Below are 26,043 nucleotides of genomic sequence, written 5' to 3' on the forward strand. Positions count from 1 at the left end.
TCTGGAAAATTCCATCACATGCAGATCATCACTGGTATGTTCATCTAGTTTATTTCATTTTTAATCAATCTGGATTTTGGTGGTTATGAGGCTTTAATCAGTGTTCTCCAATATGGGCTTGTTGAATAAAATAAATTTGCCTTTCCCTTCCTGTATTCTGAAGGTTCTGTTGTCGAAAACCTACCCCCATGCTTCAGAACCCAAATTTAACCTAAAGACAGAATTTGGGATTAAGAGGAAGATAGTTTTATTGCTTTGCCAGGCAAAGAAGACTGCAGCGGCCTATGGCCTTCAAAAATTGCAAGCCTACCCAGAGGAAAGAGCTGAAATCAAGAGTTGGACACTTAACTGACTATGCCACCCAGGCACCCCTCCTAGCTATCCTTGCACATTTTTTCTCTCAGATGAAATTTAGAACAATTTTACTAACCTTTGAGAATATGTTTAGACTTCCATTTAGCAGATGGACTGCTTTGGGAAAGGTCATGTTTGAAATATTTGTCTTTGAGTGCAATGTAGTTTTCCACTATACAAGTCTATTTGTCTTACACACATCTTATGTTCAAACATTTTACTGAGCTTGTTGCCATGATGAATAGTAACATAATCCATTTATATTTTAAAACCATTATTTTTAAAATTTTAAAAATTTTTTATTTATTTATGATAGTCACACACAGAGAGAGAGAGAGAGAGAGAGAGAGGCAGAGACACAGGCAGAGGGAGAAGCAGGCTCCATGCACCAGGAGCCCGACGTGGGATTTGATCCCGGGTCTCCAGGATTGCGCCCTGGGCCAAAGGCAGGCGCTAAACCGCTGCGCCACCCAGGGATCCCTAAAACCATTATTTTTTGCTCGAATATGGGAAACGTATTAATCTTTGAATATCTGGTTATATTGGTTAATTTTATAAAAATCCTAATATATTTTGGGCTTTCTATTTGGACAAAAATATAATCTGCAGTAATGAAGTTTTTTCTTCCCCAATAGCTCTAAGTCATTTCTAGTTTCAATCTTATTGCATCAAAAATATTAAATCAATATTCTGATGATAAGCCCTGAAAACTTTAAGAAAGCACATATTAAAAATTAAATCTGCTGAGTGAAGTAAGTCAATCAGAGAAGGACAAACATTGTATGTTCTCATTCATTTGGGGAATATAAATAATAGTGAAAGGGAATATAAGGGAAGGGAGAAGAAATGTGTGGGAAATATCAGAAAGGGAGACAGATGTAAAGACTGCTAACTCTGGGAAACAAACTAGGGGTGGTAGAAGGGGAGGAGGGCGGGGGGTGGGAGTGAATGGGTGACGGGCACTGGGGGTTATTCTGTATGTTAGTAAATTGAACACCAATAAAAAATAAATTAAAAAAAATTAAATCTTTGGCAAGCAAGCTTATAAAGGATATATATTAAAATTTTCAAGTTATTAGAGCAAGATCTAAGGTTAATCAATATTGTCACTCTCTAGAGTGTGTTTCATCTAAATTGAGGCCAAAGAGCACCAGAAGGCTTTAACAGATCAATTGGGAGGACATTTGAGTGGGCACTTGATATTTTTTTTTTGAGGGGGCTCCTTTCCCTCAGTTGCATCCCCCCACACACAAACCACAGCAAATAGCAGATCTTTAGTATTTGTGGTCATTGATATGGAACTGACTGGAAAACTGCCCTCCCTCACCCCTCCCATCAACAGACACTGCATTCTTCTAAAGGCCCCCGTCTGAATATTTTGCATCATCTGTGTTAAATTTTTTACCACTGTCACACCCTCTTCCTCTCAGACATTTCTGCCTGGAGAATTGATGTTTTTAATCAATACTCATATACAACACTGCTTGATTACAAAATATCACATCAACTACTAAATCTGAGTGCTGGTAGCTAAGGAAAAAGAATAATTTGTGAGACAAGGCATTGATTTCTAAATGGTTGATTTTAATAGTGATATGACTAGTTACAAATGCATTCAGTCATGCCCACAATCAAAAGAGTAAAACCTATGGTAGCCCCACTTGCCATGAAACAGTGTTTCATTTGTTTTGTATTTAACGTAATGAGAATTAACTTATTTTCTAAGCAAACTACAACAATCCAGTTTAATGGACCCTACAGTTTTAATAAATTAAAACATGGTTTCCTCTTCCCCTAAATAACTACAAAAGAACATCTACTTACATTAGAGTGAACTGTATTTGACGAATGATACAAATCCAAGTTTGGAGACAATAATGCTTCTGTAGGGGAAGCAGATTTTGCTGCCCCAAAGTTTGCCTCTTTGGCATATTCGATTTTTAAGTTGGTTATTTTTTTTCATAAATATTTATTTACTTGAGAGAGAGAGAGAGGGATGGAGCTCACATGAACAGTGGGGAGAGGGAGAAAATCTCAAGGAGAGTACAGAGCCTGATGTGGGGCTTGATCTCACAACTCTTGAGACCATGTGACCTGAGCTGAAATCAAGAGTCAAAGTTTACCTTACTGAGCCACCCAAGTACCCCTATGCTGATATTTTTTTTTTAAAGAAACTACAGACACAGAAAACTCTGAAAACTGAGAAGTTACCCTTTTAGGAGACATTTATATATACAAGAGAAATCTCCCTTTAAAGGTGTCTCCTTCGATACCAAGAAGAGGAGGACTCTAAATCTCTAGAAACTTATCAATCGAAAAGGCATGGATTTAAATCTGCATAATAACCTTACCTTGGTTTATTGTTTTGGTAACCTCCCATAATGTCCTCTCTACCCCCAAAACCTTTTGTCTTTAACTAGAGCTGATGTTTAAGGCAATGGCATCAGTCAGGAACTTACTGTTTACTTGGGTCTCTGCCATGTACACAGAAGGTACACGTTATTTATTAAACTTAGTTTGATTTTTTTCTTTTTTTTTTTAAGTAGGCTCCATGCCCAATGTGGGACTCAAACTCATGACCCCAAGATCAAGAGTTACAGGCTCTACTGAGCCAGCCAGGCACCCCTCTTTGACTTTCTCTTGTTAATTTCTCCTTACTTGGTCTCATGTCAGTTTGATTCTCAGGCCAGCTAGGACCTTACTGGGTAGACTAAAATTTTTCCCTCCCCAACAATTCACATTTGCAAAGCTTAACAGTCTTTTTTACTATGGTGTGGAAGAGCCTAGGTTAATTGCCTATAGAACTGTTTTTGTTAACTCTTGCTCTTTGTAAGTAATATGTTAATCTGATGCAGTATGTCATTAACTAGAATAAAACTTCCATCTCAAAATTGCAGTTTGTTTTGTGAATGAATCCTAATAATTTCCTACATAAGACCCTAAGTGACAGTAAAAGCAGTGTTTAATAACTGACATATAGGAAACAATTTAAATAATTTCTATATCTTTCTCAAAGAACTTGCATTTTTGCTTCCTTTTGAAACCATCTTTTTGGTTCTTCAAATTGCTTGTCCCAATAGTATGAATTTTATTTTATTTTTAAAGATTTTATTATTAAGTAATCTCTATACCCTGAGATCAAGATTCGCATGCGCTACTGACTGAGGCAGCCCATCACCCCACGTCCCGGCAGTATGAATTTTATTTGCTTTAAGTTATGCTAAAATGTACAAAAGGAAGTCACAATAAACAAATTCTATATAATCCCTGTAATAGACATTAGCAATAGAGTAATGTTCAGACATGTCCCACCAAGTGCCATTTAGAATACTGAAGTACCACTGCTATATAGAAGACAGTAGGTCCAGAGTTTTAGTGGGGTACTTCGGAAGTGAGACTCTAAAGTCTTATTTTTATATCTTTGGTGGAGAAAAATCTCTCAAAACCGCTCAATTTTAAATGCAAGTCAGATGCAGTCACACTATAATAAGAGTGTTGAAATAAATAACCTTGGATATTAATAAATCAAAGATAGACTTAATCTTCAATTTTGTTAAATTCCAAAATCCATATAATTTAAAGTAAATAGGGCACAATGTTAACAACCAGAGATTCCAGGTGAGGGTTATATGGTGTTCACTGTACTATTATTTTTAACTTTTTTGTAAATTTGCAAATTTTCAAAATAAATGAAAATGTGCATAAAACCAGACACCATGAATTAAGTAAAAATATAAGACATAGACACAAAGTATTTGTCAACGAATACCACTAATTTCAGAGAAAAAAAGGACTCATCTATAGATAAAATCTCCTGCTAAGAGAGCATGGGAGAAACATTTGACATGCATTAAAAGAGCAAACCGATTTAGAAGGCAAAAGAGAAGGCATTATCATCTTATGCCCTCATGGACATTATCTTTGAGTTTTCAGAGTATGTTTTTCTTGGCCCAACAATGTCTGTCCTAATCATGCAAAGCACAGCAATCTACTGACTTGCATGTTTACACACGATGATAAAGATTTTAAAAATGTGAAAATTTCATTCAGGAGGGTCAGCACAACAAAGCTCTCTCCGTAAAATGAAAATGCTCTCTAACTTTAAGGAATAAAATCATTTTCTCAGTTGAGTGTCTGAAAACTGATAAAGCATCACATTTCCTGTTAGATCTCTGGCTGAATAGCATCAGCTTAGCAAAAGAGCACGTTTTCTTTTTTTTCTTTCTAATCTTCATTTACTTTGAGATAGGAGACAGCACAATGGCAACTTCAAATCATTTGTCTTTTGGTGGAAAAGTAGAGCAGAAGCCATAGGCTGTGAATATCAACACTGAAACAATCTGCCCCAAACCTGATGTTCCTCACGATTATCAGGCCTTCAAGTATGTATGTGGCACAGGGTTTGGGTCCCTCCTCATGGGTTCTGAGGAAGAAGGAAACTTACAATCCAAGGGCTAAACAACAACCAAGGGGCAGGTACCACGAAGAAGCAAGGATAACAGAAGCCAGCCAGTCCTTTGAAATAGAGGCACAGGTGACATTAAGTTGTCCCTGGGAAGCTGGGCATAAGTGGATCCAAAGAGCAATAGCCTTACTATCTGGAAATAGTACTGACTGCTAGAACATTCATCTAAGATCTCAGAAATTGCCCAAATAGGCTGCCTCTCCTCCAACTCCTCATGCCTACCTCCTCCTTTCTGTCTTAGATCTCCACTGCCCATACATACAACACTCTTTCTGTCTTGGGTCACATAAGAGAACTGAGGCAGTATTCTGGGGAATTATGGAAACAAGTTTTTATACATCTTGATAGCAGGGTCTGAGGAGATGAGGGTGGGGGTGAGTAGAGACAAATACTTGGAAAAATGGAATTTCTCTGAGTTTCTCTGTAATTTATAATAATAAAGATATCTCAACTTTTTAAATAACTTAAGATATCTTTTCTAATAAGATGATTCATAGAATCAACTAAGCTAGACAGTGCTACTTTTTTGTTTTTGAAAACATATATACATTGTTAGAAGCGAAAATCAGAAATATTCACATTCAATCAAGCTCATTTTTTCAAGTTCCCTGAGACAATGCATACTGATATGCTACACAGCACAATGTTACAGCAGAAAGTAAATTATTTACAAGGACCATTTAAAGTCAAATTTCTATTTCACCAAATAAAACCTGCAAGATAAATTACACCCTTACAATTGGTTGTTGCTGCAAATTTATTCAAACTAAGAAAATTGTCATCATTAAAGCTCTCAAAGTAATTTTGGCACAGATGAAATCTTAGTCATTTTGTTAAGTCCCTGAGTTCTTTGAACAGGCTGGTTTTTGCATTCAGCCTCTTCCCCAGCCACCTGAGCCAGCGCCCCCTCCCCGCCCCCCAGCCCAGTGCCTCCCAACCTGTCACGGCCCCTGCTAACTCTAGGTCAACATTTGATGCTATAACCTTTCTAACCCACTGTGCTCCGCAGAAACCACAGTTTCGAGGACATTTCTAATTGGAGTCCCCAACCCAAAGAGCGCCCCTTATAGTTTCTCTGATGTTTGTTTATTACTGGGCAGAAGAATCAGGTGGGGTGTATCCCATGCACGTGTCTTCTTATTTCTAACGTTGCCCAAAATGAACAGTCAGTGTTTTAATGTCTCCAGGGCTTTATGCCTCAGATGCTCATCTAAACACTGGATGGCAAAGAGGTCAATGTCTGTGTCAAACTTGTTGGCAAACAAGTGGTGCTTGCGTAGCATCCAGTTCAAGTCACCTGCTCCGAAAACACACACAGAACGCACATGGACCCCACTGCACGGTGGGTAGGGGGCACCCTTAGAGACATCACCTTCAAAGTACTGCCATTTGACAAACCTTGCGATTGCATGCATGTCAGACATGTCATACTTCTGGCTTAAGGACAGCGAGCCTGGGACTTCAGGGATCCTCTGAATAGTGGCCCAGAGGTACTCATCAGGGCTGTATGTGTCTTTTGCCCACTCCATAAACTTTTGGATTTTTTCATTCTTTAGCACATATTCTACATACTTCCTACTGACCACAAAATAAGCACTGCCTGAAAATAGAGGTGTTTCAAGAGGTGGATGCATTTTGTCAGTCCCTGTGTTGGTCAGCTTTCCATTAACAACTGTAAAATGCTTTTTCCACCTTTCTTTTTTGTTGGATGGCATTCTCTCAGTTTCTAGGTTGTTTTCACCCATTAGTGATTTGAGCTTCCGGACAATTTCCAAGTTGGTTTTGATAGGAAAATCCATGCCACAAAGATTTATCAAGTACTTCCAGTCTGCACTCATCCTATGGAGGTCCTGCATGCAGTTGAGGTCAGCCTGAACTCGACTCCATGAGGCATATACCACACTCTCTAGCTGACTGGCCACGAAGATGTTACTGAAGCAGGACGCAATGCCAAGCACGGCAGCCAAGAAGGAATCCTCGGATTTTTTGTCCACGTGAATGCAGTAGAAATTCTGAGGCATGTAGATGGCCCTCAGGAGCCTGTCAAGCATCTCAATTTTGTGATGAACTACTATAGAATATGCTATGGGAAATTCTGCTTCTTCTTTACTAAGGGGTTCCATGATGTATTTGCGCCTCTTGATGAACGAATTACAATCTCTGGTCATGTTTATATAGTCACTGGTTGTCCACCGAGGGCGCTGCCTAAACTTCACTGTTAGAATTTCAAGCTGTACCTTTTGGATTTCATCTACATCACCCTGTAAAACTTTGGTACAATTAATATTACTGCTAGGATTCTCTCCAACCAGCTCCAAATGTCCAACACTTACAAATTCGGGCTTCTGATGAATTCGCAAAACAGAGAAGGTGACTACAGGAAAAAACAAGAAGCAGGCAGTAGTATTTCGTGGGATAAGAGAAAAGTCTCCTCCGCAGCAATGTTCTCAGCATTTCAAACAATTGGGGATTACTCTATTAAGGGCAGTCTTCTAGGCTTTAAGCAGTCATGATTTCTCTTCTGTCGTGGCCTTGAGAGTTGTTAGTTTGCATTTAGCAAAACTGCAAAGGCATCTTGAAACAGAGAACAGAAATAAAACAAAACAAAACAAAACAAAAAACAGAAAGAATGTATATAAATACAATTTTTTACAACATCTTCTCAGGTTTAAAAACTATTCTCTTTGCTATGAGGTCAGATGTTCAAAACAGAACCAAATTGGTCAACAAGAGAGTAGTGTTCTAGGAAACCCACAGTCTGTAATATTAATACCATATTATTAAGAAAGAATACAAGGGGGGCAGACTGGCCTTGCTCAGTCAATGAAGCATGCAATTCTTGATCTTAGGGTTATGAGTTCGAATCCTATATTGAGTATGGAAGTTGCTTAAAAATAAGTTCTAAAAAAAAATAAAAAAACAAAAAAAAAAAGGATGTGCTGAAATATCCTACATCTTATCTCTCAGGAATATTAAGGTACAAAATCACAGTTGAAGACCTAGGCTACAATTATTTAACTCTCCACAGTTGCTGAGGTGAGTTTTTGCTCCTGTGCTGGTTCTAATTAGCAGCCTTTGCCTTGAAATCTTTACCAATCTGGATTCATCTGGACACATCCATTATTATCCATAAGTTGGCATCAGCAGCCCTACATATTGGAAGAGATCAGCTCCATTCTGCTCTTCACCAATTTGGGACTGGAGGTGCTCTAAAGGAGAAGTTCAAAAATAGCTGTGACTTCTAAGAATCTCAGAAGGAAAAGCAAGTAAAATGATTTTTCAAATTAAACTACGAAGGACTGGCTGAAACCAAGCTGGATTTGAGTCTGTTTTGTATCTTAGTTTAATTCCATACCAGGCACCGCAGGAAGAGAAGACATACACAATCAAAAATAGAGACATAGCCTTGTATTTCCTGAATTGTTTTTAACAGGTTATGATAATTAATGCTTGTGAGAAATAACAGTTGTATACAAATTATAAGGTATGACAGACCAGTTGTCTATATTCAAATGAGGAACCCAACTCATTTTTACTATGTTTATAAATATTACAAAATAGATTATTTTCAAAAATCAATTTTATAACTTGGAAATTGGTACTATAACTAATAAATGCTACTTTTCTCTTTTAAGATTTTATTTTTAAGTAATCTCTACACCCAATTGAGGCTCAAACTTACAACCCCAAGATCAAGAGTCCTATGCTCCACCGACTGATTCAGCCAGGCACTCCCAAGTGTTACTGTTCTAACAAGAAAGTCAAATACCATTGATTATCTCCATACCAGACAGGGATTTGAAAATAATTTTTTATTTTTTAATTTTTTAAATTTTTTTAAGGATTTATTGATTTATTTATGATAGACATAGAGAGAGAGAGAGAGAGAAGCAGAGACACAGGAGGAGGGAGAAGCAGGCTCCATGCCGGGAGCCCGACGTGGGACCTGATCCCGGGACTCTAGGATCGCACCCTGGGCTAAAGGCAGGCACTAAACCGCAGAGCCACCTAGGGATCCCCCTGAAAATAATTTTTTAATACGAGGATTAACACTAGAACTTTTAAATATTTAGTTAGGAAATAAATTGTGAATATTAATAATACAAATAAAATAATTGGCCATTATTGGTATAGAATAATGTTATGAAAAGTGCTTATTTTTTTTTTTTTTACCATTTAGAATTAAAGTCTGGCTCATTTAGTTCTCAGATTTCAGGTAACATACTGTGTTTGTAGAGTGCCTCCCATGCAGGCAGGTTTCTTATATGTACCAGGCATTCAGCAATGGTGCTATGTCCCATGAGGCTTTTTAAAAAATCTGTGAAATGAAAAGGGAAATGTGTGAAGGGATGTAATGCTCATTAAGTATACACACACTCAGAAAGCATGCTGGTGAGCTAATCCTATGTATTTACTTTTTTTTTTCTCAAAATTATGGCTGGTTCATTTCTCACTTTCAAAATTTCCTTCTCTCCAGTCTTACTTGTTTTTCTAATACTGGTTGTGTATTGCTAAATGTTTGAAAATATTTGCAATTTGGGTCAAACTTTTCCAAAGAAAACTCTAGCAGCATGTCCCAAAGTGGGTGCCAAGGAACAGTTTAATGGTTCAATACTATTGGAAAATCCAATATATTCTATCCCCACTGTGAAGATTCCCAGTGTTTACTGGCCCATGAAAGCCAATCTTGTAATTGAGTTAGCTGCTTATCTTGTCTTCTTCCAACTATCTTTTCCACCACCCAACTCCAAACCTGTATTAGCAAGAAACATGGGGAGATTCTGAAAAAATACTTAAGCATAACAGCCATTAAAACATCAGATCATAAAATGATGCCACTAAGTAGTACCCACTCCTTATTGGTTCAGACATTCAAAGAAATCTCTATCCAATCATTAGGTGATCCAGTATCCAAGCTAACTGAACAGAGACTTAAGTAGCCTCACACTACAAAGAAAATAAACTTTTGAAAACTAACCTAGCAAAGTCACGAAGCAAACACAGCATCAACAACAAACCACTATAGGATTTGCCTTTTTGGACAGGGCCGGGGCAGAAGTCCGACTTCCAGAGTTGACACATTAGAAAATGTCCTTTTTCTTTCTTTCTTTTTTTTAGAGAGTACATGGTGGTGGTGGTGGTGGTGGGGGGTTTGCAGTGGGAGGGGCAAGGAGAGAGAGAATCTCAAGCAGGTTCCAAACTGGGCACAGAGTCTAATGCAGGGCTGGATCTCATGGCCTTGAGTTGAAATCAAGAGCTGAACGCCTAACTGACTAAGCCACCCAGGCATCTCTAAAATGTCCCTCCATAGGGGGACACTCAGGGGTTGAGCGTCTGCCTTCAGCTCAGATTTATTAATACCAGGATTAACACTAGAAATATTTAGTGTTAAGACTTTTAAATATTTAGTTAGGAAATAAATTGTGAATATTAATAATACAAATAAAATAATTGGCCATTATTGGTATCCTGGGGTCCTGGGATCAAGATCTGCATCAGGCTCCATGCCAGGAGCCTGCTTCTCCCTCTGCCTGTGTCTCTGTCTCTCCCTCTATGCCTCTCATGAAAAAATAAATAAAATCTTTAAAAAATAAATAAATAATAAAATGTCCCTTTAACAATAAAAAAATACAGGGCATGTCAAGAAACATGAAAGTCTGGCCCATATACAGGAAAAAAAGCACAGTAAATAAAAACTGTCCCTAAGGAAGCCCAGGCATTGGACTTAACAAAGACTTTCAGCTATTATAAATATTTTCAAGGAACTAAAGAACTGAAAGTAATGAGAATGATATTTAACCAAATTGAGAATCTCAATAAAGAGATAGAAAATTATAAAGAAAAAAACCCCAACAGAAATCTGGAACCAAAAGTGCAATAAACTGAACTGAAAGTTGTCTAGAGGGGTTCAACAGAAGATTTAAACTGACAGAAGAATCAGTGGAATTGAGGACAGGTCAAGTGAGAATATCTAGTTGTGGGACAAAAAGTAAAGAACATTAAGAAAAACGAACAGAGCCTCGGAGAGGTATGAGATATTAAGCATTATCAACAGATGCATCATATAAGATTTCCTGAAGGAAAGCTGAGGGGGACAGGAAAGGGGGGGGAGAGAGGGCTGGATACGTACCATGAGAGGTAGAAAAAAAAATCTGAATAATGCTGAAAACTTCCCCAAATTTGATTTAAAAAAATTAACCTGCACACCCAGAAGGCACAATGAACACCAACTATGCAAAATGGTACAATCACTTTGGCAGTTTCTAAACAGAGGCTAATCTCTCAACATGGTGATCACATTCCTAGGTTTGTTTGATGGTCTAAGATACGGCTTATCCTGGAGAAAGTTCTATGTGTTCTTGAGAAGAACGTGTATTTGATGTGGGTGGAGTGTTCTACAAATGTCCATTAGTTGTTGGTTTATCGTGGAGTTCAAGTCTTCCGATTCCTTGTTGCCCTTCTTGATTACAAAATGTCTTTGTCTCTAATAGTTTTTACCCTAAAGTCTATTTTGTCAGCTCTTAGTATAGTTACTCTAGCTCACCTCGGGTATTTGTTTACATGGCACATCTATTTGCATTATTTTACTGCAACCTAATTGTGTCTCTAAATCTGAACCATATCTCTTGTAGATATCCTATCACTGGGTCACTTTTTAAAAATCGATTTTGCCAATCTCTGCCTTGTGATTGGAGGTCTTAGTCCATTTACATGTAATCTGCTATTCTGCTATGTGACCCAAACACACTGCCAAGCCTTCCTCGCCCAAAATCTTCCGGACTTGGCAACTGTCTTAGCAATTATCTAGACAAAGTCCCTCTCTTGAACACTGATGCCTTTCTTGAAAGAACAGACTTCCTTGTGGATCCCACAATGAATATTTTTAAGTAGGAAAACACAACTTGAGACGAAATGGGAGAAAATAATTCTACCATGTGAAGAAACGAAAGTTAGTACTTAAGGCAATAGTTCTTCATAGGTGTTTTTTTTTAAATCAAAACCAAGAACCACAAGAATACTAAATTCTATCAATACTGAAAGTCAACTCTGATCTGTTCTGATGCTGGTACTAAGGAGAGCTGGTCAATGAAGAGAATCGAAAAAAAAGCATCAAACACACCAGAGGTAACAGTAACAGTCTCTAGAAGCGTTCCAACATAAAATGAGCAGGTCTATCTGGTCAGGACTAGGGTGCAGCTCACTGGAGTGGGAGGACAGACAAAATGTTCTCAGGCACAGTGAGAGAGGAGACAGCAAGTAAAATCCGAAAAGCAGAGAGATGAAAGGTAACTGATTAAGCAGACCCAACAATCCCAGACTGCCAGCAGGGAAAGAAAGAACTGGCTCTATTTACGCTATAAGATCTTCAGAAGAGTCAAGGAAATGGTGGCACAGATTTCGGAGGGTGAGGGGTGAGAGTGGCTGAAAACAAAATAAAACAAAACAAAACAGTAGTGGAGGGCAGTTATTTGTAAGCAGTTGTATCTCTACCCTGAAACCTGGCCAAGACCCAAGATTTAGTCTCTGTATGTTGGGGCACACCAGGCACAATTGAAAACAAGGTTTCCAACCAAGAAACAGCAGAACTGAGTGAACCCAAGGACAATAGGTATTGAGATCTCCTTCCCTATTTCCAGCTATCAGCTCCCAGAATTTCACCAGCCACCCCAATGCAGGAGTTCATTCATTGGGGAATCCAACCAAGCCAAGACCTAAATATATTGCTTAAACTGGAAATTTCCCTAAACGTTCAAAGAAACACATTGTGTACGGGGAGAAGAAAATTAATAAGAAAAACATTGCATTCAATCAATAAGATTATATGGCCTGAAAATGGGCAAAACAACACTCCTGTCCCATATGCTCTTTTGCAATGTGACCTTAACATTCTCCAATCAAGACAGAGTCAAAATTTCTTTCCCCTTAGATTTGGACAACCTTGTGGCTACAATGACCAGGAGAGTTTGGCAGAAGTGACACTATTTGGGTGCCAAGTCTGGGTCATGTAAAACTATGTATGCAGCTTCCAACTGGTTGTTTTAGAAAATTTGCTCTCCAGGCGTTTCCTTTTGGAACCAGCTTCCATGTTGTAACAAGCCAGAGAGTCCAAGGTACCCAAGTCAACAGTCCCAGGTGAACCCAGCCTTCATTCATCCTAGTCCAGCTGCCAGACATATAAGTGAGGAAGCTACCAGATGACTCCAGCCCATGGTCACTCAGGTCTTCTCTGAATTCCTGACCCAAAAATGTGTGAGCAAAAAATAAAATGGAAATGTTCATGTTACTACATTTGGGGAGGTCTGCCTCATAGCAGTGACTCCAACAAATCAGAAACCACAAAAACAGAACACTTAGCAAATAAAAAAAGGGTCTTAAAACGTAACGACATGATAGGAAAAACTGTAAAGCTCAATGGCAGTGTTGGAAAAGAAAGCTGAGGAAAACTCTTAAGGAGTTAAGCAAATTGGCAAACCAACTGATGAGGAAATTAGAGAAAAAAAAAAAAAAGTGATTTCGAGAAGCAGACCAGGAGATCCACTATCTGGAAGAATAACAAGACCTCCAGAAAGAGAAAACAAAAAAAGACGGAAGGAAGAAATCAATTAAACGGCTAAAGATTCTTTCTCACAAAGAAGGAATGGTTTCCAGATTGAAACTCCTTGGAAAACCGATACAATGGGTTGAAAAAAAAAAAACAGATCCACACCAAGATACACTCATGAATCATGAAATACTGAAAAAAAAAAAAAAAAAAAGAATATGACATGGGTCTCCAGAGGGGGAAAAATAAGCCCCATAGACAGGATTCAACAGCACAGTGTTTTCACATTTCATAGAAACCATCCACAAAAGACAGATAGGATAATGAGAACAGCATCAACATGCTGAAGGAAACTGAATGGGAGATGAGAATTCTTTGAACCTGATGAATTACTAAGTCAAGTAAGGGTCAAATAAAAAACATTTTACATCTTAAGACAGGTAAGGTCTCAAAATATCTACCTTTATGCACTTTATCTCAGGAAGCTACTAGAGGATCAACTCCATTAAAACTAAAGTATGGGGGTGCCTGGCTGGTTCAGTCGGTAGAGCATGTGGCTCTGAATCTGGGGGTTGTGAGTTTGAGCACACTCTGGGGGTAGAATTCACTTAAAAAAAAACTAACCTTAAGTATAAACTAAGAAAAGGGAAAACATAAGAATCAGAAAAGGTATATCCCAGGATGAGAGTAAAGGACTAGACTACAGCACAGGCTAACAGACAGGGGTAGCAGGCTGGGGCAGATGAGAAGGCTTCAGGGTGCCTGGGTGGCTATGTCAGGTCAGTTGGTTTAGCGACCGACTCTTGATTTCAGTTCAGGTCATGATCTCAGGGTCACGAGATCAAGCCCCGAGTCAGGTCGCGTGCTCAGTAAGGAGTCTGCAGGAGATTCTGGCCCTCCCCCATCTTGCACACACACTCTCCCTCTCTCTAAAATAAAATAGAAAATAGAAAAAAATAAAAATAAAAAGACCCCAGGAGAGATGTCTTCAAGATGAAACTGATAGAATAAATGATGAGAATAAGCATATTGAAAACTAACTTAAACAACTGGCAGAGTTTGGGTGGTGAATTCATAACTACACTGAAAACAAAGCATGTGAGAGAGGGTTCGGGTGATAATTATTGCCTCCAAAGCAATCAGACATGCAATGATGAAAAAAGCCATCTGGGTGCTCTGTGGCTTAGCTCTGAGGAGCAGCAGTCTTCATAATGTAAACATGATTTTCCCAATCGAGATTCACTGAAACCTTATTAGGAGGACAGAGCAATGGGAAAGATGGTTGTTGAAAGAAATGGGTTGTGTGCTTCGCCCAGCGTCACATAACTGCCCATGGGAGAGGCTCTAAATTCCGTGGCTGTTCCAAGCAAGAGGCCTCTGCCTAAGTGAACCCACCGCTTCAACAGCTCACAATGGTAAGGAGGGGACTTGCTACCATAACTACCAGAAGAATTAAGGTAGGGGACTGTTTCACCACGATAAGTACATGAGGAGATACATGTAAGGCAAGCCTAAAACCCAGTGATTATCAAATCTAGATTTCGGTTTGGAACATGTTAGGAAACTTAAGAAAATCTTATAATGGGGAGCCAGGGTGGCTCAGTGGTTGAGCCTCTGCCCTAGGCTCAGAGCGTGATCCCCGGGTCCTGGGATTGAGTCCTGCATTGGGCTCCTTGCAGGGAGTTCTTCCTCTGCCTGTGTCTCTGCCTCTCTGTGGGTCTCTCATGAATAAATAAATAAAATCTTAAAAAAAAAAAATCTTACAATGTAAAAACTAAGCACATGTCTCAGTTTTTTAAATAAACCGAATCCAAAAGGTGACATTCATCCCACATACTTGTTAGTTTCAGTGACTTTAGAGAAGTCTCACTACATACAGAAGAAAATTTAAAAAAATAAAATAAAATAAAGAAACGCGCTGCCTATGGCTCAGGCTATATTTTCCTAAATTCCTTTTTTAATAATAATAATAATAATTTTTTCAAAAGGCAAAGCAAGAAGAGGGAGGGAGAGAAAAATACATGTTTTATTAAAAACTAATAGGGCATAACATATTTAGACCTCAAAGTAGGATTTAACACATTCAGTCAATATGCATATCCATAGGCACACACCCCTAAGAACAATCAGGATTTTCCTGCTCAGCCTCTAATTATTCTCAAGCCTCTCGGATAAGGGGTAAGATAAAAAGGGCCCTGCACTGCTTAGCTTTGTTAGCCTTGGTGAAGGTTACAGCGGACAGGTGAGTCAACTGTAAAAAAAAAGAAAAGAAAGGGTGGATTTCAAAAAGGTAAACTCTTTTCTTCTCAACAATTCCCACCACAGTCATTCTGGTTTAAGTCCAAACAAAACTATTATACATAAGAATAATTCTCTCTGCCTATTGCCTATTGTTTCAGTTTTTTAATAGTGGAAATACCTTTTTCCTTAAAAAAAAAATGTGTGTGCACAGGTGCCCACACACCTAGGCAAGTATGTGCACATGCGTGTGTGCTCGCACAGGTGCGCATGAACACACAGCCAAGTGGGTCTGGGACCCCTTGTCCTTCTGCAGCAGGAAGCGCTAGCCTCTGGTCCCATGGATGCTCCTCCGGGACTCAATTTCACAGACTCCCAAGGACTATTATTCTGCACCCCAGAGACTGCTGTGACAGGAGCAAAATAGCCACTACTGTGATGGATGCTAAAGCTGTCCAAGATCTCAGAGGACCGTGACTCAAACCCCACCCTGAAGCAGCCTGGAGAAGCAAGAGGATGTGGATGAGATCTCAAGGCTACTTCCTGCCATTCGGGGTAGAGTCCTTTCTGTCACCTGGAGCTCCACGGCCTCACCTCACCTGGGGGAGTCTGGTCGCTCTGTCGCCTGGCTGCTGTCCATGACTCACGGCAGCACAGTACCCAGATTTTCTGAGGCGTCACATTAACGGCAGCTCCTGGACCCCCAGAGGTATCTGCTCCTGCAGACTGGCCAGGGAAAGCTCCTGGGATCTTGATTAAGAACATCGAGCTTGGGGCACCTGGGTGGCTCAGCGGGTTTAGCGCCTGCCTTGCCTTCAGCCCAGGGCGTGATCCTGGAGTCCCAGGATCGGGTCCCACATCGGGCTCCCTGCATGGAGCCTGCTTCTCCCTCTGCCTGTGTCTCTGCCTCTCACTCCGTGTCTCTCATGAATAAATAAATAAAATCTTTTAAAAACAAAACAAAACGAAAAACACCTGGGCTCCACAGTTTAGGTCACTGTCTCCCAGAGCTCATTCCAGTTTTCTTGAGCTTCAACCACAGAAACATAGTCAACAGGGAAAACCTTCTCGGACAGACACTGGACCCTCTTTTTTTTTTTTTTTAATTTTTATTTATTTATGATAGTCACAGAGAGAGAGAGAGAGAGGCAGAGACATAGGACAGAGGGAGAAGCAGGCTCCATGCACCGGGAGCCTGATGTGGGATTCGATCCCGGGTCTCCAGGATCGTGCCCTGGGCCAAAGGCAGGCACCAAACCGCTGCGCCACCCAGGGTTCCCGACACTGGACCCTCTTTGGAAAGGGGGCTTCCATATGAAATAAGATATTACAACTAAAGTCAGACGGTGTGACTGAAGGAGGTGAGGGCTGAAAGCACGGCTCTCTTCTCCAGAACCTGTATCTTCCAGGGCCAGGCACAGAATGTGCCACAGAGAATCACTCAGTTATGTTTGTTGAATGAAAATACAAGTTTCTTTCAAGGGGACCCCATGTTCCTCTGCTAAAAAACGTAATGAGCATCTCTCCTCTCTCCCTTCCAAAGCGTTGTTCCAAGTTCTCTGGACACGGGCTCAGGGAACCTGCATGAAAAATGCCAAACTTGCTAGCTCTCACGTAGGGGCAGATCTTAGACACATCCTACATCTTGGCACTCTTGGGGAAATACGTGCTTTTCAAAACAATGTGCACTTATAACTCTGACTAAAACCAAGGCTACCATTTTTCTAGAATCTTTAAGGTAGTGATAAAATTAAGAGCTATAAAGGCAGCTGATCGGTTCTTAAACACAATGAATAAAAATCAGCATTTTAAAGCTCAGTAAGCGGAATGGTTATTGGAATTTCTTTTCTTCTGCTTCTACTTCTTTTTACAATCCCATGAGCTGTTTAATCCCGTACTTAAGCATATTCATGTATAAATTCAAAATATGTGGTATATAATTCATGAAAGTTTCTCAATGACCTGCTCCTATTTTAAATTAGATGTAATTAACTAAAACCAGGTTTCATCTATGTGGTCACCTATAAAAGAGAAAAAAGGAAGGAAGAAAAGGAGGTAGGGAAAAAGGGACAGAGGGAAGAAGGAAGGAAGGGAAAGAAAAAAGGAAGATAAGAAAGAAGAAAGAAGGAAAAGAAGAGAGTTCTCTATGCCTGAATTAATGGCATGAAAAATTCTATAGACTTTTTTTTTTTTTTCATTTATTCACTATATGACCCTGGGACAAAACTAACTCAGGCATTTCATTCACTATTGGAAATAGCACTATTGTCTGTCTCCTTTGCTTCCTCCCCTGGAACTACCACCAGGGACATAAGTAGCTGAGGCCATTCCTGCCTCCAGGCTTGGCAGGCAAGATGCATTACACACCAGTTTCTCTGCCGCAGAACTGAAAGCTCGAAGTCCACCAAGAGGAAAAGAAAGGATCCAAAGCTTCCTCGATTACAGCTAACCTGAATCTTAAAAGATGAGTAGGATTTAGATAGTAGGTAATAGGAGAGAAAGGAGGCTGTAGAAAAGCTCTGTCCAGGGTGGCTCAGTCGGTTAAGTGTCTGCCTCCGGCTCAGGTCATGATCTTGGGGTTCTGGGATCCAGCCTCAGGTGAGGCTTCCCGCTGAGCCAGGAGTTGGTTTCTCCCTCTCCCTTTGCCCCTCCCTCCAGCTCATGTTCTCTCTCTCGGTCTCAAATAAATAACATCTTTAAAAAAAAAACAAAACAAAAGCTTTGTCCAGAAGCAGCAGCAGTGGGCCAGCTCTGTCCTGCCCACGACGGCCCCTCATCCATCAAGTGATCTTTGCTCAGTAATAATGAAAGTATGTGCATACGTGTGTGTGCTCACACAGGTGCACAGAAAGGCAGTAAATCTGGAAGAGTCAAATAGAGAAAAGTGCTCTGGAAATTTCCTTTGTAAATCTAAGGTAAACAGTAAGACCACAGAGACTAGACTTGATCTGTGGTTTGTTCTCTGAATGCTTGTCTTTTCCTTGTCCTCCACCTACACACACATGCACACATTCTGAATGTCTGAGACTAAAGACCAGTGCCCTTCATCTGGTTCTCTCTAGAATACCTAATGATAGCTCATAAGGGTGAAAGACCCAATAACTGGCTGGGCTTAGTCCTTTTCTCAAGAAGCTACATACATTTGTTAATGCAGTCAAAAAAGAGGTGCAGTGAGACACCTAGGTGGCTCACCGGGTCCTGGGATCAAGTCCTGCATTGGGCTCCCAGAGGGCAGCCTGCTTCTCCCTCTCCCTCTGCCTATGTCTCTGCCTCTCTTTCCATGTCTCTCATGAATAAATAAATAAATAAAATCTTTGAAAAAAGAAAGGAAAGGAAAGGAAAGGAAAGGAAAGGAAAGGAAAGGAAAGGAAAGGAAAGGAAAGGAAAGGAAAGGATGAGCGGGATGCAATGAGGGCACCAGCTGGGCCAGACACAATGCCATAAAGCATTCCAATGGACTTGCTCAGGGTCACTTCTCTTCCTCGTCAAGATATCTGGGTCCTTTAGCCATTGGAGTGGGTCCTGTGACTGAAGAAGCAGAGCTTGAAGACTCTGCCTTCAGCTCAGTATGAAAGCAAACATGGAAATGAGGAAATGTGGGAATATAGCTGGTGAATTCAAACAGGATCCTAGAATTATGTGCCCTTCAGACTTACAGTTGGGTTTTCCACAGCAGAAAAAATGTCCCCACTAATCTCACCACTGTTAGTAGCCATGCTTTCTTGATATCCTGAAATCTCTTCAAATTTATAATTCAGGGGATCCCTGGGTGGCTCAGTGGTTTAGCGCCTGCCTTTGGCCCAGGGTGTGATCCTGGAGTCCTGGGATCATGTCCCAAGTCAGGTCCCTGCATGGAGCCTGCTTCTCCTCTGCGTGTGTCTCTGCCTCTCTCTTTCTCTGTGTCTCTCATGAATGAATAAATAAAATCTTTTTTAAAAATTTATAATTTGGTGCCAGAAATATATATATGGGGGTGCCTGGGTGGCTCAGTTGGTTGAGCGGCTGACTCTTGGTTTCAGCTCAGGTCATGATCTCAGGGTCCTGAGATCAAGCCCCAAGTTGGGCTCTATGCTCAGTGAGGAGACTGCCGGATATTATCTCCTTCTTGCTCTCCCTCCTTCTGCTTGTGCTCTCTCTCTATATATAATAATAAAATCTTTAAAAAAAATGCATATGAATTTAAAAGTTTCATACACTCCCTTGAAAGCCAAAAGAATGCCCATAATTGCACAAAAGTATCAGAAATAAGGCATTATACTAGTAATCAGGAAAAGCAAATGATAAACTGACCATGGGGTATACATACAGAGGACTACTACTCAGCCTTGAGAAGGAATGCCATTCTACCACATGTGACAACACAGAGGAACCTTAAAGATGTGCTAAGTGAAATAGGCCAGTCACAAAAACACAAATACTGCATGATTCCACTGATATGTGGTACATAGTCATCAAATTCATAAGAAATGGGAAGTGTACCAGAGGTTATTAGGGGCTGGGAGCAGTATGTGTGCAGAGGGAGAAGTTACAGTTTGTTGGCACAGAGTTTGTTTGAAATGATGATGAAAAGTTCTGGAAATGGACAACAGAGGTGGATGTACATAATGTTACTGAATTTTCCCTGACATAGTTGTAACCTCCAGGGGTTTTTTTTTAAAACCTCTTTATTATGGTTTTTAAAAAGATGCAGCTGGCTTATAACTAGACTAGACCTTTGGAGTAGGTGAGTACCAGTAGAAAATGTCACTTACAAAAGGCTTTATAAATTAAGAAAAGATAGACGTTAAAGGACATAGGTTACAAGAGCATTAGGAGGAGTGAACCAGGTTGTCTGAACACACAAAAAGGGGTCTTTTTGAGTTTAGTGTCATGAAAATGTGGGCATAAAGGACAAAGACCATCTGTCTGTCTCCATCTCAAAGACTAGTGTGTCTTACTGCCTATGCGGCTTTAGTGTTATCCCAGTTTTCTTAATGCACCAGCAATGGCTAAACTAACTTTGAAATAGGAAAAGCTTGTCCTCTGAGGCAACAGAGTTCATGAGTAGAAGCGGGCCTTGATAGACTTAATGAAATATATCTACTTCTGCACGCATATGCGTGTACACACAGTTGTTTGGTGTTTTTTTGTTGTTGTTGTTGTTTTTAAAGAAATTTCAACCTCATTACCACTGCAGGACAAAATTGAGTACAAAAGATCTTATTGTTCACTTCAAAATTCCAGACTGAAGAGTAATAAACTTTTTCCTTTCATTTTTTAAAAAATCTAATACTAAGTAGTTTAGAATACTAAATAAAGCACCACAGTTTTATGGAAACAAACTTTTAGATTTGAACAGTATTTTCAAGTTTCTTTGGTCTATTAATTTTTAAGATGAGAATACTGGGGCACAGAGCTCACACGGTTAGTTAACCCACATGTCCAGAACAAATTATTTTTTTTAAGGTTTTATTTATTTATTCATGAGAGACACAGAGACAGAAGCAGACTCCTGCAGGGAGCCCCAGGCAGAACTCAATCCCAAGACCCCAGGATCATGACCTGAGCCAAAGGCAGATGCTCAACTACTGAGCTATCCAGGTGCCCCAGAACAATTCTTCAGTAGAAATAGCTTAACAATGGCCCTGGTTTCCACCACACCTGCTTGCTATGTAGCCCATAGGTCCTCCATTTTCTGAACAATCTCAATTTTAAATATTCTAGGTTTTGCTTCCTATGGGGACAGCTGGGTGGCTCAGTTGGTTAAACGTCTGCCTTCAACTTGGGTGGTGATCCCAGGATCCTGCTCAGCAGGAAACTGCTTCTTCTCCCTCTGCCATTCCCCCTGCTTGCTGTCTGTCTGTCTGTCTCTCTCTGTCAAAATAAATAAATACAAATCTTAAAAAAAGATAGAATAAAATAAAAAAATAAATGCTTCCTATGTCCCAGAAACCCTAATCCAAAAAACTAGATTCCTTTTTGTTTTTAAAGGAAATCCTAAAATTCCAGGTCATACCATGTTTCTGGATTTTTGGCTGGCTAATCATAATTGTCAGAGTGGATATTCCCTTTTATTTTACAAAAAATTATAAAGCTAAGCATTACCAAGAATGAGAAGTGCTCTCTCTATCATATTAAAATCCAGCACAACCTCTTGCATATAGTCCCTTTCCTGAACCATCCTCCATGAAATCAAACCTCACTGGCTAGTGGAAGCCTCAGAGCAAAACAGCAGTGTGAAGTCAAACAGATGAGGCTATAAATCCTAACTATGTCATGTTCTAACGTATGATTTCAGCAAGTTACCTCATCTCTCCGAGGTTTGATTTCCTTGTCTGAAAAGTGGAGCTCATTGGGTTGGTGGTGATTCAAAAACCTATAAAAACCTATAAAGCAGAGACTATGGTATGCAGCTGCTGCTAGATCAACAGAACAGGTGTCATCACCATAACCTCCCATTTCAGCACTGAATTCCACATAATGCTGTCTCTGAACTGTTCCATGCATGTCCTCAGTGAGCTCCTGGTAATCTGACCTGGTTTCAGGCTCTTTGCCCACCCCTTCTACTCACACTGCTTCCTGGGCCTAGCATGGCTTATCAATTCGAAAAATGAAAGAAAGAAATGAAGAGTTGATGAGTCGTTCAAAATCCCTTCCTTCCCTCAAAGAAAGGCACAGCAGTAACTTGGATGTGCCTTCAAGCTCCAAGGGAACTGGAGTACAGTATTTAAATGCTCTCAATTATAGTGTGTTGGCAAGCATATCATGAATTCAAAGCCCCCTGTGTCAGGTGGGACAGAATGAGTGTCTGTCAAGAAACCCCAAACAACTGGCCTTGTACTGGGAGGTGCTCATCCTGTGTGCTGGACTGACCTTACCTTTCTGCACTTGGGGCTGTTCATCTGTGTACAAGGGCAGTTGGGTTCGGTCGGGGGTCCCCAACTCCTGAGTGATGCAGCACTCTGCTGCTCCTCAGCAGGTGGACTATGGACAGGGACAAGGGAAGCTGAGCCCCGGCCAGGTTGAGTGTCAGGTGTGGAGATAACAGGGTTGACCCTGACAAGACAGGTGCAGTACTAATAGGCTGCACTTGCTCAAGTGCGAGGACTTTCTTCCTTACGTTAACAGCTTTTGAAATTGAGAGGCACTTAATGCGGTATATGTTCACTACTATGGTGATCTTTTTTTTTTTTAATTTCCCTAAAAGCCGATATTAAAATTGATGGCGCTTTCACAATGGAAGTTATTGTGGGATTAAGGAGATTGCTTACATGAACACCTAGCAAGAACTTCATGCCAAGCATTTAAATACATTGTCCCAATTCCCGCAACCCTGTAAGTAGCTACTTTTTCCCTCTCACTTCACAGTCAAGGAAACTGAGGCTTTAGTTTGCTTTGAATACAACCATTTGCTCCAGTATACTAGCAGGGAAGAGGTGAGATGGAGTTCAGCCCAGGGCTGACTCCCCAGAGGGGAGAGAGAACAGAGAAGTCTCACTTTCTGGCCAAAAACAACACTGGATCCAGTTATTAAGAGCTTCGGATCATACCTTGCCCTACCTCCTAACCTTCCAAATGTTCCTGCAGGTGTCAATATGACAAACTCTCCTCCTGAAGGCTTTAGCCCTAAGATATAGGGACCCATGTGTGATCTGAGACCTAACCACTCCCTTGAAGCAGATGCATAAACTTGAGTGACAAACTTGATCTAATGTTTTCATTGTACCTAGATTACACTTAGATATATTTGTTGAATTTGAAAATATTACCAAAGCTGGGACACCTGGGTGGCTCAGCGGTTTAGCGCCTACCTTTGGCCCAGGGCATGATCCTGGAGTCCTGGGTTCAAGTCCCACATCGGGCTCCCTTCATGGAGCCTGCTTCTCCCTCTGCCTGTGTCTCTGCCTCTCTCTCTCTCTCATGAATAAATAAATAAAATCTTAAAAAAAAAAAAAAAAGAAAATATTGCCAAAGCCAAGAATGAATTCTCTATGTAATGACACAACAAAAAGTTTTGTTCTTTGTTTTTTTAAAGATTCCATTTATTCATTCACAATAGACATACAGAGAGAGAGGCAGAGACACAGGCAGAGGGAGAAGCAGGCTCCATGCCAGGAGCCCGACATGGGACTCGATCCCGGGACTCCAGGATCGCACCCTGGGCCAAAGGCAGGCACCAAACCGCTGAGCCACCCAGGGATCCCAACAAAAAGATTTTTGAGATGAGACAGTATCCAGAGAGGAGCTGCACTCCAGTATGTATAGAATAAACCCATTAAAAACAAACAAACAAGGTTCCAAATATACTATCTGTATGCACTGGAAAAATCTGAGAAGCATACAGAACCAAAACTATTCAGTGATCATCTTTTTGTTTGAGGGCAGGGTATTTACTCTAGCAATTTTGAAATGTTTAAGTTTTTAATTTCACTTCAGGAAATTCTTTTAAAATTGCCAGGTGAGATAAAACGGCCTCAATCTTCCAACATTAGCTCCAGGGAAGTATGCTTACAAAATATTATAGTGAAGATATTTTTGAAACAAATAGCCACTCAGAGTTCCAATTTAGTTACACTTCATTTTCAAGTTCCCTTCTGATGCCTGTCCAGGAACACTACTGACTTACATGTGTAGATGTAATAGCAGCTAGGATTCAATTTTCTCTTAATGGACATCCAAGAGTCTTTATTGTTTTTGCCACAGTTAGTATGTGTCTCATGGTTGGATATTAAGGGCCTTTCCAAATTATATTGTTATAAACATGAACTATGAACTCTTTTGAAATACACACAATTTGTTTTCTCTTGGTTTTATAAAAGATTTCCAGGAGTAGGATTCTTGGACCAAAACTTATACATTTCTATGACTCCTGATTGCCTTCCAAATGGACTACACTCACATTGCCACTAGTAGTATCTGAGCACCATTTTCTCTACACTTACTGTATAATTATCTTAATTATGTGCCACATATTCATCCACTATATAATTATTTTTGTAATTATCGCATCTGGATGATGGTACATCACTGAGGTTTCATTTTGTATTTCTTTGATTACCACTGGCTCATTATTTTCTCTTGAGTATATTTATATGCTAGAAGGAGAGTTTGGTAGCAATGATTTCAGCTTTGGAACCAGACTGCTCAGCTCAAAAACTGGGTATCATCACCCACCAACTCAGACTTCCATAAGCACTTCAAGCTTTGGCTGCTTTGGGGGGTAAAAATAATAATAAATAACAACAACAATAATACTAAGTAATTTGATTGGCTTAGGGTCACGTGCACTTTAGAGTTTTTATAAAGAATAAGTGAGCCAATCTGTCATGCACTTACACTGCATTTAACACATGCGCCCTTCATAAATGTTAGCAATTTGTTCATTATTATTATTTATATTTTCTCTTGTCTGGACATTGTTCAGATATTTAGTTCATGCCGAGAGGTTAACTTTTTTCAGACCTCCACAATCAGAAACTCTATTTCAAGTTTACTAACAAATACTCGAATGCACTCAATTTAATTCCACACCTAGCAGCTATTATACAAAACAGAACGGTATTATACTTTGGGGTGGGGGGGGGTGTGGGGGGGCAGGGGGGAGTACAATCATAAATAATGTATCTTCCTGATTTCAAGGAATCCACACAATGCTTATTTGCTGAGCCTTTCCTGAGAAATTATAGGTGTGGTCAATATAGATAAAAACTCTTTTCTGAACAATGCAACCATTGTAGTGCTGCAAGGAACAGGAGAGAGCGTCTAGCCTGACTGTCCAGAAACAACAGCTCTGATGGCCCCCTGGGAGTGGGGATGGTTAACGGGGACTCATCCCTGGGATGGCCATGCTCCATTTGCAGCTACTACATCTGCTTCAGGAATTCTCCTGGTGAGCCAGGTGTTCTATTAATTAGCAGCAGTGTTAGAAATGAATCTTCCTGAGTGAATCGAATGACTTCGATTAACATAACATGGGGAAACAGTAAACAAAGATTAGATCTGAGTATTCCACCTAAGTGGATGGAATAGGGGCATCTCTCTAAAGGACAAACAGGCCTAGCAAGTCAAACAGCCTAGGATGGTGCCTTAGGCATTCCTGGGTCCAGCCTCTGATCCCAGAAAATTTGTGATTCCTTGATTCCAACCCATGATGGGCTGAATCATGCTGCTACCCCCAAGTGAACCTTCTGTGGGAGATGGAGCCAGAGCCCCTCGACAGGGCAGAGGTGACTCAAGACTTGCTTTTTAACCCTCACCATCCCCTGCAAAGGGGAATGTAGCCCTCACCAATCTGCTTCCCCAAAAGACCCAACATGGCATAGAGGTAGATCTCTATCAACAGCATGGAGGTGGCTAGGGAACAAAAGAATGAAAACAAGGCCTATGTTGAAATGACTTAAAGCATGTACCTGTCCTGGAGCAGAGCACTAGCCACAACCCCTGGAAGTTTCTTTTTTCTTTCTTT

At 40.3% G+C, this 26,043-nt stretch overlaps 1 protein-coding gene across 1 annotated transcript; it reads right to left on the reverse strand.

The window, feature by feature from the left end:
• Window positions 1-1,917: 1,917 nt before the first annotated feature.
• Window positions 1,918-23,519, reverse strand: GCNT1 (glucosaminyl (N-acetyl) transferase 1). Its single transcript, XM_035712448.2, is given in 4 exon segments — window positions 1,918-7,197; window positions 7,199-7,393; window positions 9,045-9,137; window positions 23,390-23,519. Coding segments are annotated over 2 exon segments (1,287 nt in total). The 5' UTR covers window positions 7,274-7,393; window positions 9,045-9,137; window positions 23,390-23,519; the 3' UTR covers window positions 1,918-5,985.
• Between the last annotated feature and the right edge of the window lie 2,524 nt (window positions 23,520-26,043).

Source organism: Canis lupus, chromosome 1 (genome assembly GCF_003254725.2).
Source record: "Canis lupus dingo isolate Sandy chromosome 1, ASM325472v2, whole genome shotgun sequence".
NCBI lineage: Eukaryota > Metazoa > Chordata > Mammalia > Carnivora > Canidae > Canis > Canis lupus.